This window comes from Magallana gigas, chromosome 1 (assembly GCF_963853765.1).
Source record: "Magallana gigas chromosome 1, xbMagGiga1.1, whole genome shotgun sequence".
Taxonomy (NCBI): domain Eukaryota; kingdom Metazoa; phylum Mollusca; class Bivalvia; order Ostreida; family Ostreidae; genus Magallana; species Magallana gigas.
The window spans coordinates 14,496,786-14,513,862 of NC_088853.1; the positions used below are offsets into that span (position 1 = coordinate 14,496,786).

Below are 17,077 nucleotides of genomic sequence, written 5' to 3' on the forward strand. Positions count from 1 at the left end.
GTTCACCGGGATATGAACTTAGTTGGCTTCTGAGAATCCCTTGGTGAACTTTATAACTTTCTGTTTATTTAAAAAATAAATTAAGTAGATCTGTCTTGTGGTTATAATCTTTCATCTGTTCATGCCTGTGTTGAAGAGCATGCAAATTAGCAAATCAGGTAGATTATTATCTTCACGAAATTTTCCATCACTCAGACATTCACATTAATCAGACAAATTATAACAGTTGACATAAATGTTAATGATAACTACTATATATATATAGCTGACTACAACAATATAAATATCAGAGTCTATCAGAGATATCAGTATTGTCTTTTATCAAATAAAATAATAAAACAAGGACCAGTAAATATCTGCAAATTTACAATGATTTTGAATATTGTATATTTTTGATGATATCATGTATCTACAAATCCAGAAAATCTACAAATCAGTTGATGATATCGCTGGTGCAGCGTTTAAATTCAATACATAAAGTATTTATATTTTGATTTGAATTTGAGGACAGTACACAAATTACCATGATGAATTTGATACGTGAAAAAAATACACCGGCCTACTGTGATAAGAAAAAAAAAACCTTACTCTCTTCGCCAATTCATTTCACTGTTCTTTGATGTTGATGCCATGATACATGTAAATGTAGACAGCAGACGACAACAAGATATGACAGAAAGAACCAATTATTTATTACCCTGTCGAATATTAAAAAAAAAACAGAGACAAAAAATGGTGCAGTTTGTCACATCTTTACAATATAAACTCTTTCTTTGACGTCCCCTCTGAAAACTGAAGAAAGTGAAACTGAAAAATGAAAATACGCTATAAAAAGGAGAAATATAAGAGAAGTTTAACATTCCGGTAAAATATTGATAAATAAATAATCTAAAATTCACTTAAATACAAACATGTATTTTGCAGGAACGTTCTCTCTTGAAATTGACGCCATTTTGAATTCGAAGGCGAACTATCTCACAGGTACGTTCGCAAGCGATCGCGAGCGTTTTGGAAAACACCAGCGTTCAGAAGCGAGCGCTCGTGAACATAGCGAGCGCTCGCTCTGCTGAACACGCCTCGGTAGAGTTTTGAATCGGCTTTCTGTTATTTTTTTATTATATATATATATATATATATATATATATATATATATATATATATATATATATATATATATATATAGTTATCAGTGGCGTAGCTAGAGCTAGAATGAAGTATAGGCACCAAATACGGCGAGGGGTCTGGGAAACGGATTTCATGTTTTATAGACCACACAGGAAAAAATTTTAGGCACTTTTCGTACATAACATTTTGAGTTTTTTTAAAAAGATTTTTTTCATAGCAAAAAGGCAAAAAATGTTTTTTAATACAATCCAACATTGTTTTCACCAGCAGTCTTTTTTTAAGCGTTATCAAAGTGAATGGCGGGAAGAAGATGGGGAAATAAGATAGGGCAAATGCCCATTCGGTTTCATCGTAAAATACAATTTTGAATTTATTTTATCAATTAAATCAATTCAAATTTATCATAAAACAAGTTTGCAAAAGCACAATTTCTAAATAAATTCAGTTTTTATTATGATTAAAAAACGATAGAGAAAATATATTACCTTAAATTTTGCTGGAATCGAACCCACAACATAAAAACCCCACTTATAGAAGGTTAACTAATGTCTGGTGCTCTAACTTCTGAGCCATTTCATACACAACAAAGTAGATTGTTTAAATATTACGCGTGCCTTGAACTTTGGCCACGAATTTACGGACTTGAATTAATTTTTCAAAACGTTCAATTGTTGAGATACAAAATGGTATTTTTATTGTATTGTGGGTCATCTCTCCACGTTTTTGTTGATTGAAATCGGTTTGTTTTTCATAAAATTTTGATTAGTCTATGAGAAAAATATGGAGCAGAGACTCACTATATAATAAAGAAGACCTTGTAGTTGTAAAAAAAAATGACACTATTGGAAGTTTTGATATACGTATACGCCTTTTTGAGTCAACATATTCCAAGTATTGAACATATTTAAAGGTTAAAACCCGATGATATGTTAAATATTCATTATTTTAAATCTTTTTTTTAAATATCAGATTTATTGATATTTAAATTTTTCGGTATCTTTTCCGTCCGTGCATAGATATTTTACACGTCTTATCCACCCATCTTCTTACACTAAAGCTATTATCTGTCTCTATAGTTTAGTTTACTATTAAAGGGAAAACATTAAAACTTTGTAATTGAATGTCATGATTCAAAAACAGTTGTAATGGTTACTTTAAATTTTGATAATAATAAGAAAATAGATATATTGCTTTGTTTTTTTAAGTCGTACATTATGTTACACGAAGTTTATTTAAGGCGTCTATTTTTATTAGCCGCAAATTTGTCAATGATAGTTGAGATCGCAATATGCCTCGATCTTTGAATATGATTTTAAACATTTCATTCAGTGGTCTTACTTTTGGTTTATTGCCCGACATGTTTTTCACTGATTGACTGCGCAATAATTAGCATCATCGATGTCACATATTTGTGACCTCAAACAATCAGAGTTTTGAAATAGGAAAAAGAAAGATATATTTGCCGTGTGCTTTTTTTTAAATTTTTTTTTAAATGTGACATTTTAACATTTTTAATTTTTTGTCTTAAAATGATGTGAAGTCACGTGCCTTAATTAAGTGCCTAACGGCAGCTACGCCACTGGTTATACAAATCCGTGTTGTGGGTTATTTCATGTATCTCAGACTCACGTTGTGGGATCCTTAGGTGGTTTATGGGTCATCTATATTTTGACCCATAAACCATGTAGTTCAAAATTCACAGGGAGGTTGAAAATGGTATTATTAATATAAAAAAAAAAAATGTTTCTTGACCCACACGGATATATTGAGAAATGTCCCACAACTCAAAATCTATTTTTAGAACATCGCGTCAAAGCCACTTGCTTTGAACAACTTGTCTATCTATAAACATCCAGCGGGGTGTCCCACAAAACGGTTTTGTGATGCACGCAATGCATTGTTGGATATCAATGGCGGAGTACAGCAGTAACTTGGGTAAGTACTGAGTATATTTTCTTATTAGCAGTAATTAGTATGGCATATTTATAAAAATATGACGAGGAAGCAAAGACTATCGAACTAAAAGTACAATTAAGAAAAAATGGCGGACGTTCTTAGGCTGAAACGTCAAACGGCTGCCTTTTGACCATGCACCGATTCGGAATGCAAGTGTCATTCTTCAGCTGTACAGTACATGGGGTACAAGTCTGCGAGTTCAGAAAACTTGTCTTGAGCGGTTAGAATCTAACTTAGATTACACTTTTTGTTCGTTTGCATACATAAAAATGTATTGTTTACAGGTGCAAGTAGAGAGTCCCCCAATACTCAACCCCGGGACTTGTTGAAAATTTCTTCCTTAAATTATATTTGCTATGCACTAATTTGTACGACCGGATTAATTAAAGATCGTTTGCTTATCACTTCCCTGCCATGTATACAAACTGGTGTTCACTGGGGAATAGTAACCTAGCCTGGAGGCATGAATACGGTAGCACATGCAACCCTGTGTCTTTGTTGTTGATCAAGTCTAAAGTAGTATATAATACTGTATATGAAATAGTTCACCGGAGATTTCATTTCACCCGCTAATGTTACGGTCCATCTATCGTCAGTGTAATTACATGTATTCCTTAAGATTTGGATATATCCTACCGTATTGCTTAAACAATATATATGTGCTTAATCATGATAATCGTTCACACCTCTGTGTGACTTTTATATTGTGTATACAAGTTTATCTTTTAAAAAAGATAGGTGAGCTAGCGCTGTAGCTATTTTTATATACACAAAGCAAGATTCGTGATTAACTGGGTTATTTTGCTGATCGTTTTAACGATTAAAAGACAGTATTTTTCAGTTGTGGAGCAGAAAAGCCCGAGTAGTGTCGATTGCTTGCTTAGGTAGGATGAACGTGTAGTTTTATTTGTAATAACATACACGTATGAGTTGTTTGTATACGTTAAAGTTAAGATTATCATTTATATAGTAATCATTCTTTGTCATCTCGCGCAACTTAATTGTAGCATGACTGGTGCAAATCTCTTATATGAAGGCGAAAAACACTCGTACAACTGAAGTAATGTTCATCGCAGTTCGTACACTTCTTTAGAATGTTAAAAGAACAAACCCAATAATATTCAAGTATATTTTGTTTAATTTGTTACAAAATTATTAACATATCGTTTAAATAACAAGATCGTAGGAAGAAATTTTATGTACGACTTGACAATAGGCATTTCCGGTATGAAAGTGAAAGTATGGTAATCATTTTCAAGAAACCAACTTTTTATGGTAGGCCTTATGGGTTTTCCAAAGTGAGAAATATTGGTTTTATCAGACCAAGCAGCCGTTCGAGCCGAATATTGGTGTTATATTTCCTAAGTAATTACTTAAGAGTAGAACAGGTCCTTCGACGAATATTGTCAACATGCAACATTCGTTAAATATCAATTCTGCTGGTTAAACGATTTAGATTGAAATACAAGTGCGACATGCTAACTAGAGTCTACAGATGTTTCTCAAAGAGTAGATTACAGAACGCTTGCTTAAATTTTGTTAAACTTATCGTCATTGTTAATGTAAGTTAATGTAAGAAACTAAATAAACTCTTAACTTTTATAATGTCCGCTAGAAATAAGGTGAACTGTAAAACTTCGTTAACATGGCAAGAAGAGAATAGGTAAATACCCTCCTTGAATTGTTTTCACCCTACTGGCGTGTGACCAGTCCTGCTAGAACTGGTAACACACAAGTAGAGCTTGAAGCCTATGTAATATGCTATCAAGTTTCAAGTATATTGTTTTAAACATTTGAAAGAATAAAAAAAGAAGATTGAAATTGCAACATATATATTTAACTGCAACATTTTTTGCAATTGTTTTCATTCTCGACATAAGCAATGCAGAGGAGGATATACACAATAAAATTATAGTCTTAAAAACATGAATCATGTACATGTATTTGACCAATACACTGTACCTTTATATTAGCTTACACATTTTACAGGATCAATGCTCCTTAGTCTGGAGTAGCTTGCTTAAATGTACAAGTCTCATCAAAAATAGCTGTCAATAATGGCACATGCGATACTGTCCAATAAAAGAAAGTCAAGTTAAATGGAATTACTAGGCAATATAACAATGATGACAACAATGAAAAAAAAAGAAAGCAAAGAAACCTATTTTGGTTTCAAATTGAAAAAAAAGAAATCCTTTTGATCTACAGCATGTACAATTAGTGGCAATTTTCAAATAGGTTACATATCAATACAATAATGTATTATGTATAAAACTTCCCTGCGAGATTGAAACTGTTCAAGCTTTTTCCACATAATTGAATTTATTTTAAATGGTGATGGTTTGAAAAGTTGACAGCCCAATGAAGAGAACATCAAGATATATGGAATAACTAGTCAATATGATCATGATGACGGCAATGAATTTAAAAAAAAGAAATCAAAGAAATGTTTTCTACTTTCAAATGGAAAAACAGAAATCCTTTTGATCTTCAGCATGTACAATTAGTGTCATTTTTAAAATAGGTTTTACATATCAATACAATAATGTACAGTGTACTACAAAACTTACATGTGGGATTGAAAGTTTTTAAATGCTTGACAGAAGAATGAATGGAAAGTTTACTGTCTAAACAGCTTGCAATGAGGAAATTTTGTCACCCTTTGGGGTGTATTTCACAGGAACTGGTAAGAGTTCTTTAAAGGTTTGGAGGAGTATTACGGCATCAGAAAAGTTTGCAGTTTTCCCCATTGATGTGAATAGTTGTTCAATGGCATCTGTAAAGGCTGTGAAAATCTGCATATTATTTCTGCTGTTCTTCATCAGAAGTTTAACAACAACAGCATGTCCGGCACTAGTGTCACTGTATTTGATATGGCAATTTGTGCAGGTCATCATTTCATTGATCTTTTTCTTTGTACATTTTTCATTAATGCAGCATCTAGTTGGAAAGAAATTATTCAGCACATATATATGTATGTTTTGAGTGGTGAGTTGGAAATGAAAGAGAAATTGGCATACATTAAATTCTGTAATGTTAATTATTTTTTGCATGTACAAGTCTGCAATATTCTTATAAATTTTATTTTCATTTACCTGTAGGTGTAAATGTTCTGTATGCCGTATATCTGACCGACATGGTTGTTGTCTTCTTCTGGAATGTCTTCTTCGGAAGAAGAAATGTCTGAGTGAGGCTGGAGGAACTAAAATCAAGTTTAATTAGTATATTAAGTAGTTACAGCTGTATTCAGTGCGACTATATACTTTTTAGCAATGAAAAGTTTTGCTAATACTAAAGTTTAATAATTATGTTGTGCTTCTTTTGAAGGTTGCACTACTTGAGGATATTCTTGAAAATTCCTTACCAGTACAGCTGATTTGTTTGTTGAATTTGACAAAACTGGAACTTGGTCTTCTTTCTTGGAGTCAAATGTAGAAGTTTTATAAAAAATTTTGAGATGGACATAATTTCCCTTTTCTATGGGTGTGGTGGCTAAATCCCTCCAAAGTGCTACTTTAATAGAGCTGGATTTGTCTTTCAACTTCAACTGCTTGAAAGGAATTTCTTCATTGCTTGACCTCTTTCTCTTTGTTGTCAATTGTCCAACCTGTAATAATGGTTTATGAAATATATATCATTTTAAATAAAAGAGTTCTTAAACAGAATGCATATCACTTGCAGAAGATACAACACAATAATCTAAAAATGAAGGTCAATGATGGATAAAGAGAAAATTGAGGAATGTGCAGAAACATGCTGAATTTTAATTTTTTAAATGTTGGGAAACCAGCGTTTCACATTCATTTTTTTCTGTGTTTGTGTCTGTCATTCATATGAACTGTTTCTAGGGTACTTCAGATTGTGTCAAGTGATCATCAATGGGTCCATCATTCTAGTAAAAACTGTTTATGTGTTATTAAAGCTGACATGAATCATTTGGTCGCCAAATTAGTTTTGATCACTTCTCAACTGCAACTGGGGTATATATATACTGCCTGAGAAATTTAGTGTTGGTTGTTTTTTTTTTATCAAGACAATCGGGTTGCACAGACTTCAGAATGATAGAACTACACATTGTATTTATATGTTTGTAAAAAAGATTAAAGGAAACTACAATCAATAAAACTTAAAAAATTGGTTAATTCTTTTAAATATTTTTCAATGCATCCGCATTATCTTGCTCAGATAGTACTACCTTACTTCGTGTGCACATCGAACAGCTGTGTAGTTCATACAAAGTACATGATGTCTGCATTTTATTGTAGACCCTGGCAACACTACATTCAACACAGTAGATAAGTGATAGTATATCCATAAAAGTAACAACCTAACATTGTTTTCATAAGTTTCCACAAAACAGTTTGTTTCCTAAAGTCAATACCATTACTGCATGGTGGTTTGGGCACCTGCTATGTTATAACAGGTGGACCCAGAAAAATGTTCTACAATGATCAAGGAATTTTGAAAGTGTGCCTAGATTTTAGTCTGTTAAGTTTGTCTTTCATTGGATATTCCTTTCTGGTGAAGTGGTTGCCATATTTTTGTTCAAAATGGGTTTCTACAATTTTTTTGTCAAATATAACATGTTCAGGTTAATGAAATACTTGACTGCAGTGAAGCATGAATATTGCTCATGGCCTTATATAGGGTATGTGTAGCTATGAGCCTAAGAATTGAAACTGACAACTAATATGGTGGTAGTCAGAGATGAAAAGGAAATAATGTGTACTTATGAATTTATGTTGGCTTTAACAGAATAGGTTTTTATTTTGCTTTTTTGTCCAGCGAACTTATTAGATTCAAAGAATTGACTATTGCTCACTATCCTGAGTAAATGTTGGTAACAATGAAGTATGAAATAGTTATCACTTTATAAGAAATAAGCAGACATAGCATAAATTAGCCATATTTGAGGAAGCATTAATGCTCCAAATAGTGGTTTGGACCAATGCTTGTAAACTTACACTGACTACTTTTCCTTTCACACTAAATTCTTGTTTGACTGGTGATGTTGCTGCTATAAGAATACTGACATCCTTGGATTCTGAAGCTTCTTGAACTGCACTAAGTATTGTAGCTGGAACAGTGACAGTGTCTTTGGCTGTTGCGAAAACTGTAGACCCATGCGTAATGATTAAAACCCTGAGGAAAAAACAAACAAGATATCTGTAAGGCAATGGTCACTTGTGATACCCCCGTTCTAATGTGAATATACAGAATGAGCACCCCCGTTCTAATGTGAATATACAGAATGAGCAAAGTCGACTTTTAACAATATCATTGAATTTGTTAAAAAGTGAATCCCAGCATGTGGCACAAAAATTTAGACTTAAGACCACATAAAATTAATATTTAGATTCTTATCCTGATTTGCAAAAAATATGGGGCGGGTGGGCAGATTGTTATTTATCATTTTTATTTTTTTAAAACACTTTTTATCATTTATGTTCTAGAAATAACAACTGCTCTATTCTTTCAAATTGTTGATGCTTATTAGTCTCCTACCGGTTTTCACCAGAGGGGACTATAGCTTTCCCCTGTGTCCCTAAGTCTGTCTGTCCCACGTCATTTTTCCACACTTTTTTTCTTTATGTGTTTGAGGAATAATATGAAATTTGCTGTACAGCTTCAAAATGTCAAACTACAGGTCAAGTTTACACTTTTGTAGCGTCTGGTTGACATATTTTCAAGAAAATTAATTTTTTATATTCAAATTTTTTAAAGTTCGGGTTCGATATTCTGCATAACAGTGCATTATTGTTTTCACAATTTCTACAAACCAGTAGGGGACATGTATTGCTTATAGATGCAATACTCTCCAGAATGCTTGTTAATATGAGTACACAACCCAATAGTAATTTTTAAATTCCATTTTTTTTTTTTACTTTTCTGTGAAAGCATGAAGACAATGAAAAGTATCCTTATGATAACAAACTTGACTGGAATCAAACGGTGATCCACATGTTTAGGCAGCCATTAAAATGTTTTTAATTTTTTGTATACTGAGCCCACAAAAATATACACAAAGACTTCAATAAACAAGAAGTTGACGTCCGATTGGTAGGTATATATGAATTACGTCATATGACATCTAACCAAAGAGTGCTTTTAAATTGTAAGCATGTGCAATGAATAGTTCCTTATAGAAAAATGAGATAGAAATTTGTTACAAACTCACAAGTGTAAAACAGTATACATCCTCTCCTTCATAGCAGGGGTATAAAAAGTATTAAAGATACATGTACTACATGCACAAAAATGTAATAAATAAATTAATGAAGTTTATATGTTTTACGAAATGCTTACCCATCTGTTTTTTTAATAATATCATGTAATACAATGCATTCATCCTTTTGGAATAAAGGGAACATCTTTGGGTCATAAGCTAAACATTTAGCTGATGCTGTTTCGTCTGCAATGAGTGCTTTCAACATAGTTCCCTCCTCACTTTTTTTGTTTTTGTATTTGATTGGGCTTTCGACTTTCAATATTTTGGCTGTGATGAAGTTCCGCATGTGAAATTCACCTTCCATAGCATTTAGGGAGGATAAAGTGTTGACATTTCCTGAAAAAAAAAGTATGAAATGATATAACATACAAAAAAATCAAGGATTATACTTAATAAGAATCATCACAAGAAACATTTAATTTCTTTCCTGTTTGGATAATTTTTTAATTACCTGATTATCAGCACTTACCTGGTAATAATATCTTAATTTGTAAATTATTTTGAAAAAAGAAATTCATTAAAGGAAAAATACATTTTGACACAAAATAAATGGGTAATTGTATTTGGCACGTTGACACACTTGCACAACAGATTTTGTTTGTGAATTACATGATTATACATGCAATTTTATTATCATTTGGCACTATGTTGAACTCTGCCAGAATGAGTAGTGAACAATGATATTTTACGTTGTTGATGCACAAAGTAATAAATTATCCTGATATCAATGAGTTGGAATTAAATGTTTTTCAATAGAAAACTATTAGAAGCATTGAAAGTATGAGAATGTAGAGATGATAAATGAATGAGAGAAAAATCTTATCTTTTGATACTATGAATTTTGCTTGTTTGATGTGTATGATACAGTTTTACGTTTTAGTCATTGAACTTCATGTAATTTTCATATAATGCTAAATACTACTAGAAATAATCTGTGATATATGTAAGTTCTACTGCCTACTATTTAAGCTTTTGTTTCAATTGAATCAAAACTGCATGTTTGACTAGATATTTACTATTGGGATCAATATTACTTGACAGAAAAGAGATAATGCTTTAAAAATAGAAAAAATCAAAGTCATTTGAGTGTTTTACTATGGGAAGATTATACTTGGAATAAAAGAGTTGAGATGGACACGTGGGAGTGCCAACACACTGAATACAATTAGCCAAAGGAAATGTAATTTAGGTTTAATCTGTGTTATCTGATAGAGATCTGTATAATCTTAAATACTCCTGTACAACAGTTGCATTGGCAGTAATTTTACTGACATCAAAAGATGAGAGGTATAAAGACTCTAATGTTCTTACACGGCTGAGGGCGACATAAGCTTGGCCATGTTCAAATATAGAGTTGTCTATGCATATAACGGCACTATCTAATGATAGGCCTTGAATCTTATGAACAGTAGCTGCCCAACATGGTAACAGAGGAAACATTTCTCTGATTATATATCTATTTCTAAAGATAAATTCTTGTCTTACTCTGTTAACACAGTAAGTACCATTATTTGAACAGAGCGCTTGAGGCATATCTATAGAATGGTCAAAAGCAACATCAATGGTGTTTACATTATTGTCATTGGAATGAACACGAACAACAGTACCTCTTGCACCATTAACTAGACCATATTGTACATTTAAATTTCTTAACAACATTACTCTTGTACCTCTTGAGACATTAAGTTGAATAGGAAGTCCACCAGCATTGCGATCATCCTGAGGTATCAAAGAATTATCTAGTACTGGGTTATGTGGAGTTGCATCATTATCAGAGAAGTAATGGTAAGCTTTAGCAAGGAATTGTTCATCTGGCAGCAATTGCTGCATTTTGTAATTATGCAACTGTACTTGCTGACACAAAGGAAATATGTGTAAAAGGTCCAAATGTGTATTTTCAGAAATTAAACGACTTTTTAGTAATTTGATGTCATCTGGATTCAAAGAGGCTATACGAACTCTGTTTAATAATTGTGCAAACGAATGATCTGATGATTGACGCATGTTTTCATTGAGAAAGAAGGGTGTAAATAAAGGCCACAATGTGGTGTGAGTGAAAGCAAATTTTGCACGAATTGGTCGCAACTTGAAAAAATCTCCAACAATAATAACATTTAGTCCTCCAAATGGAAGTTCATTACTTTTGATAGCTTGCAATCTTAAATGAATTTGCTCCAACATCCTAGAACTAACCATACTAATTTCGTCTATAATTAAAGTGTTGACAGAAGTAAAGAGACTTCTTAAAGATGAAAGAGATGCAGATGATAATGGATAGTCATCAGTGTGTTGATAATGCTGCACTGGCAATCTAAAAGCAGAATGTATGGTTTTACCATGAATATTGAATGCAGCAACTCCTGTTGGTGCAACAGTACAAACTGGACAATGACCACTTAATGTTGATTGACACAGAGTTATGTACTTAGTCAACAGGTTTATTAAAAAGCTTTTCCCAACACCAGCCCCACCAGTTATAAATATATGGAATACAGACTTTTGATGAAATTTTTGAATTACATATCTAAAAACTTTTGTTTGGTCTTTAGTCATTTGTTGTAAAGTAAGGCGAAATGTTTGGTCAGAAACTGAGGTTACCATTTCATGCCATTGACGCTCTGCTGAGAAAAGTTCTATGGTTCTTGGAAAGTTATCACTTACCAAGTTATTTAGAACACTATTTTGGCTATCAGAGTCATTAAATGCTGATTCATCTATTACTTGTGGGTGAATGTTTTCAGGTTCACTTTGTTCAAAAAGAGAATTTTCTATGTTAGACAACTGAACAGCTTGAATAATATTTTCTAATTCATTCAATTGCATCCCAACACACAAGGCTTGTCTGTCAAAATTCATATATTTATTTAGAAAAGCTTCCTTACTGTTTGTAAAAGGGTATATTAAATTTTCATCATTTCTATGAGGCAAGTACAGTTGTAAAAGTGCATAATAATAATCGTCTGTTCCATAGGGAGGTTTTGTAACCCTAACTGTTGCAAATTTGGCACGTTCAGTAATGAAAATGTTTTCAGGTAAAGATAATCTAAGAACCTGCTTTGTTTTGGGGATTTGCCTTGAAACTTTGTATAAGCGAATGAACCTGAAAATAGACAGATTTTCAAGAGATTCTGGGCGAGCATAATAATAATCAAAAATATTATAGTCAAATACATCAGTTGTGTTGTCTGATAAAAATTGCAACTGCTGTTTGGACTTCAAACGCTTGAATCTTTTTTCTGGTTTGCATGCAATAACACGCACAATCTCTCTGGAGTACCAAACAAGTTGTAAATTTCCAATACGGTATGCTGCCTCTTGGGCACTGAGAGTTCTATGTTTTAATATGCAAAATCCTATTTTAGAGAGACGACTACGCATAGATGGTTCAGCATTAGCAGTATTCATGTTAGAGAGGGTTTGTGCTAAAGCATTTTTTAAAATATTGGGCTCGGCTTTGCAAACATAACTGCATATATAGTATGCAATGCCTAATGGGCCATCAACCATTTGAATATCCATATTTGCTTGCCAATGTAATAGAATACAAGGATTATATGCATTTACCATGCAATCTTGCTCAGTACGTCTAGTTTCATAAAATCGTCTAGAACCAGAAACATTTAGTGCAGGAATAATTCTAGTATTCTCGCAAGTGGTATATGGAAATGAAAATCTACATTTGTTTCTTCTTTTGCATGTGTTGCAATGCTTGTGTATTTGTAATGATTTAACTAAAGGATACAAGGATGTATTATTTTTAGGTATTGTGGTATGTATGGTTCTGTTTATATAAGCAATTAATTCTGAAGGAGAAGAAGTTTGCAAGGAAGGAGCATTTTTCACCCAAAAGAATATGTGCAAGTGTGGACTTCCTTGTGACTGAAATTCAACACGTGCAAAATAATCAACAATTTCTCCTAATGGTTGTTCACCTGAAAGCAACACGTGATTCAATAATGCCTTCCACCTTCTTTCAAAATGAATAGCTGTAATCAGGGGGTTTTGTTGAACAGCTTTTGGTAAATTTTCTAGAGGAACTTTCAAGGTTTTTGCGAGCTCTTTCCAATGGTAATCATTAGCAGAGAGAGTCATGAAAAGTGTTGGACAACCCAAATTTTTTAGCATAGCAATTAAATTGAACAATACATCTTTCCAGTATGCTGCAGTTCCACGCATTGTTTTCATAAACATGTAAGAATTCTGAAGTATATCTGGATTTGTAGAAATGTGATGAATATCATGAAGATGAATAGGTCTTTCAGTTTTTCGAATTCTCATGTACACAGATATAAGTTCAAATAATCTGTTTCTTTCAAAAGAACCAACTGAAGAAAGAAGATAAGAAATATCAGAACGCCATCGTTTATCAAAATTATATAATCTGGCTTTGTAGTACTGAAGAAGTGTTAATTTTTTGTGGCGGGGGTATGTAAAGCCAGATTTTCCATATGGAAACAAAGTAGGAAAAGCTAATTCTTCACCATTGGCAATCTTTGTTAAATTTGTAAAGTTTTGTGCTAGAGGTAACATATATGGTTGTTGGGATAAAAAATTACTTATACTTATATCTGGCATTGTAGTATTTAAATTAACTGTTCCAAAGTCCTGAAACTGAAACTGGTCCATATTTATAGAATTATAACAAGAGTTTTGTGATGAATCATACCAATCTAAAGAAATATCAGAATATAAAGGATTATTAGCACACAACCACCTCAAAGCTTTGAAAACTTTTGTTGGATTAATTACAGATGGTTTGCTCAAAGATGATGGAACAATAATAGCTACATTAGAAGATGCACAGTATCGTGGTAAATTATGAGCCACCTCAAAAACTGGCAATGGTAAATGTACTACAAGGCCCTTCATTCCTAACTGGCCCACAGGGAAAGCTGGCAAAATTAACAAAGTGAAGAAAGTATTAATTTTTGAAATGCATCGTTTTTCTGCCAAACTGAGGTCCTGCAATACTTGTGGGATATCTCCAGCATTCAGATTATTTAAAATAAAATCCAATGGTGGAAAGGCATTTTTTCTCAGTGAAGATTTGCACCAGCTACACAATGTGTCCCTTTGACTCACATTATAGTTTGGATATTGATCTGAACATTTATACACTTGATTTTTAAACAAGAACCTATTACATACTTTACAGGAAAATTCTGGTTCCATGTTAATGTAGTCTCTATATGCTTTTGACAATATACTTGTTGAAACTTCATGACTGTTACACATGTATTCATTCTGTGTTTGAATGTTTACTGTAGGTGATATAGTCTCACACATATCTAAAAGAGGTTGGTGAGGCAATTGAACAATAGGACATATGTTTGATGTATTAAACTCAAAGTAATTTAACTCTATTCCCCCTAAAGCATTTTACCCTTTACCCCCTAATGCCACGATATGACGCATTGGTCATTTCCCTAATGACGACTTATGACGCGTCTGTATAGAACCCCAATATTCTTTGTTTATTTTACTTGTCTGAAGCAAAATTGAGTGGCAAATAACACCTAATAGTGTCTACCTTACACAGACGATTATACACAGTCAGGTTATGCAATGGTTTGACAGATATCACGTGATACACACACCTGTGAAGTTTAAAAAAAATGGCGGCATCGGACGTTTATGACAGAGATTGGTTTAGATATTCTAGATGATTCTGTGTGTTTAAAATTACCCCCAAGTGGAAATAAACATGACCAATCCACTTCCTTTGAAGTTTATGACAGGAATTTGGTTGATTAGCAGTGAATTAGGGCTAATTCACGACACCTGCATGACAACAACAATGGCGGACTCCGAACATCGGCACATGTGCATTGCGTCAGCCTGGGCATAATCTAAGTTATAAATTCAACACATTAACTGTGGATCTTCCCCAGTATTTTGTAGTTATACTGTTCCATAAAATTATTTAAGAAATAAAACCCAATAGAAACTAATATACAATGCTGTAAATGCAATACATCGGCGAGTGGGGGGGGGGGGGGGGGGGGGTGCCAAAAAACGAAACTTGTCGAAGTCGGTAGATTATTAGCTCATACCTGGGTCTGAACTAAATGTTTAGAAACCCCCCTTTGAATAGTTGAATGTTTTGACTGAATTACAATGACAATTTTGAAATAAATATTGCTTTATACATGTAACTGTGCAGACAATAGATACAATAGTGTACAGGTATTTTTACCTGAATTTCTGTACCTTTACTACAGGTATCTGATATAATTTATATAAAAAATAATTATAAATGATATAAATGCAAAACTAAGAAAAATTCTGATTGACAGTGATACATGAACCATGATAGTTTGATAAAATATTACTCTAGGGATAAATTTTTATACTTTTGATTAAATTTTGTTTGTTGTGTATTGGTCTCAATTCGCAAGATAAAACAAGAAACACATTATTCAAAACATGAAAAAATATTTTTGAACAATAGTTGATCATATATATTAAAATTTCATTCATTAATTTTCATGTTTACAGTGATTTTTTTTTAATGTACAGGTAAAATTACCTGAATAAACTCACCTAATTAATTTCTATTAATTTATTTGTGTACTCTAAAGTTATAATGTTAAAGTTCTATCTTTCCCGATCACAGTGATATATCATATGACATGGTTTGACAATAATTCTTGTCAATAACTATGGTAAAACAATACCACTCAAACAGTGAAAAAAGTTTCAGGGGGAAGCTAAGAAAACCTTATAGGGAAATGACAAATGCGTCATATGGTGGCATCAGGGGGAAAAGAGTTAAAGACAACGAGTTGTTGTAACAGTGATCATGAATTATAGGAGACGTTGAAATATGTTTTGTTTTTTTTTTTGCAGGCATTTGTGATGAGTAAGTGTGGTTAAGGTTACAATGCTTGTTTGAATATCTCTGAAAATCATAATGATTACATGAATGGTCTTCAAAAGTAGAGTTGAAGTTGGATGCATTCACACATGACTGTGTGTTGGAATCGTGCATCTTTTGTGTTGAGGTTGAGTAAGTGTGATTCAGGTTGTAGAATGTGTCAGAAGTTTGCTGAAAATTTGAATTGTTACAAAAATGATCTTCAATATTTAAGTTAGAAGTATTCATAGATGTTGGTGTGTTAGAATCCCCATTACTCGGCAATGGGCAAGGCACATCTTGTAAACAGTCTGTCAAATCTGATAATTGTGATGAATCAGCTATAACTGTTTGTGTAAAACTGAATGCTGTTACTTCAAACACTTGATTTAAATGTCTTTCTTGTAAATGTTGCAAGATTTGCAGAACAGTAGAGAATTCCAAGAGAATTGCATAGCCATTAGCATCTGTTTGTCCACTTTCATTACAAGCATGTGAATCAAATAAATAATAAGAATTTGACACTTCATCATAAAATAAAGCAGTTGTATAATCAGCAAATGTTGCTAACAGATAATTAGATCCAGAAAATCCCATTAACAAAGCCGTTTGCAAATTATGACTACCTGCATATGGATTACTCTGTCTACCCACAACACCATAAAAGTTTTGATGTGGTGCAATTATATAGTCTATATTAGAATTCAGAAAATTTGATATAGATTGTGGAAGTTCGTTATGCTGCAAGTTTCTTGGATGTGCTAGACATAGGCGATTACGAATAGTGTTTACATATTCATCGTTCCCTCTATATATTATATTATCAATATCATCAGTAGTCCAAAGACTACCCAATTTGATCGTCGCCAAACAAAGGGCCAGAAAAGCAATGGCAGTACACTGTCTACCGG

General features: G+C 32.8%; 2 protein-coding genes across 9 annotated transcripts in view; one reads left to right on the forward strand and one right to left on the reverse strand.

The window, feature by feature from the left end:
- The first annotated feature begins 2,910 nt into the window (after nucleotides 1–2,910).
- LOC105324075 (uncharacterized) overlaps nucleotides 2,911–17,077 on the forward strand; it is a 275,728-nt gene continuing 261,561 nt past the window's right edge. For 5 of the 8 annotated variants that reach the window (XM_066083752.1, XM_066083773.1, XM_066083757.1 and 2 more), the window contains exon 1: nucleotides 2,911–3,060. The gene's annotated coding sequence lies outside the window, so the exon portion shown is untranslated. Of the gene's footprint in view, nucleotides 3,061–12,672; nucleotides 12,726–17,077 lie in introns of all 8 variants that reach the window. The other 3 variants (XM_066083768.1, XM_066083790.1, XM_066083788.1) reach the window with 3 other exon arrangements.
- LOC117686942 (uncharacterized) lies at nucleotides 4,777–9,641 on the reverse strand. Its single transcript, XM_066083750.1, has 5 exons — nucleotides 9,388–9,641; nucleotides 8,046–8,223; nucleotides 6,446–6,688; nucleotides 6,177–6,283; nucleotides 4,777–6,021 (listed from the first exon to the last, which is right to left on the reverse strand). Exons 1-5 carry the CDS (start codon nucleotides 9,612–9,614, stop codon nucleotides 5,709–5,711), a joined length of 1,068 nt encoding a protein of 355 aa, XP_065939822.1. The 5' UTR covers nucleotides 9,615–9,641; the 3' UTR covers nucleotides 4,777–5,708.

Excerpts from the sequence above, each read along its gene's own strand:
- LOC117686942 (XM_066083750.1), bottom strand. The coding sequence starts at position 9,614 with ATGGAAGGTGAATTTCACATGCGGAACTTCATCACAGCCAAAATATTG. Across the intron at positions 8,224-9,387 it reads ATTATTAAAAAAACAGATGG|GGTTTTAATCATTACGCATG; the intron begins GTAAGCATTTCG and ends TTTTTTCCTCAG. Across the intron at positions 6,689-8,045 it reads TGAAAGGAAAAGTAGTCAGT|GTTGGACAATTGACAACAAA; the intron begins GTAAGTTTACAA and ends CCATTATTACAG.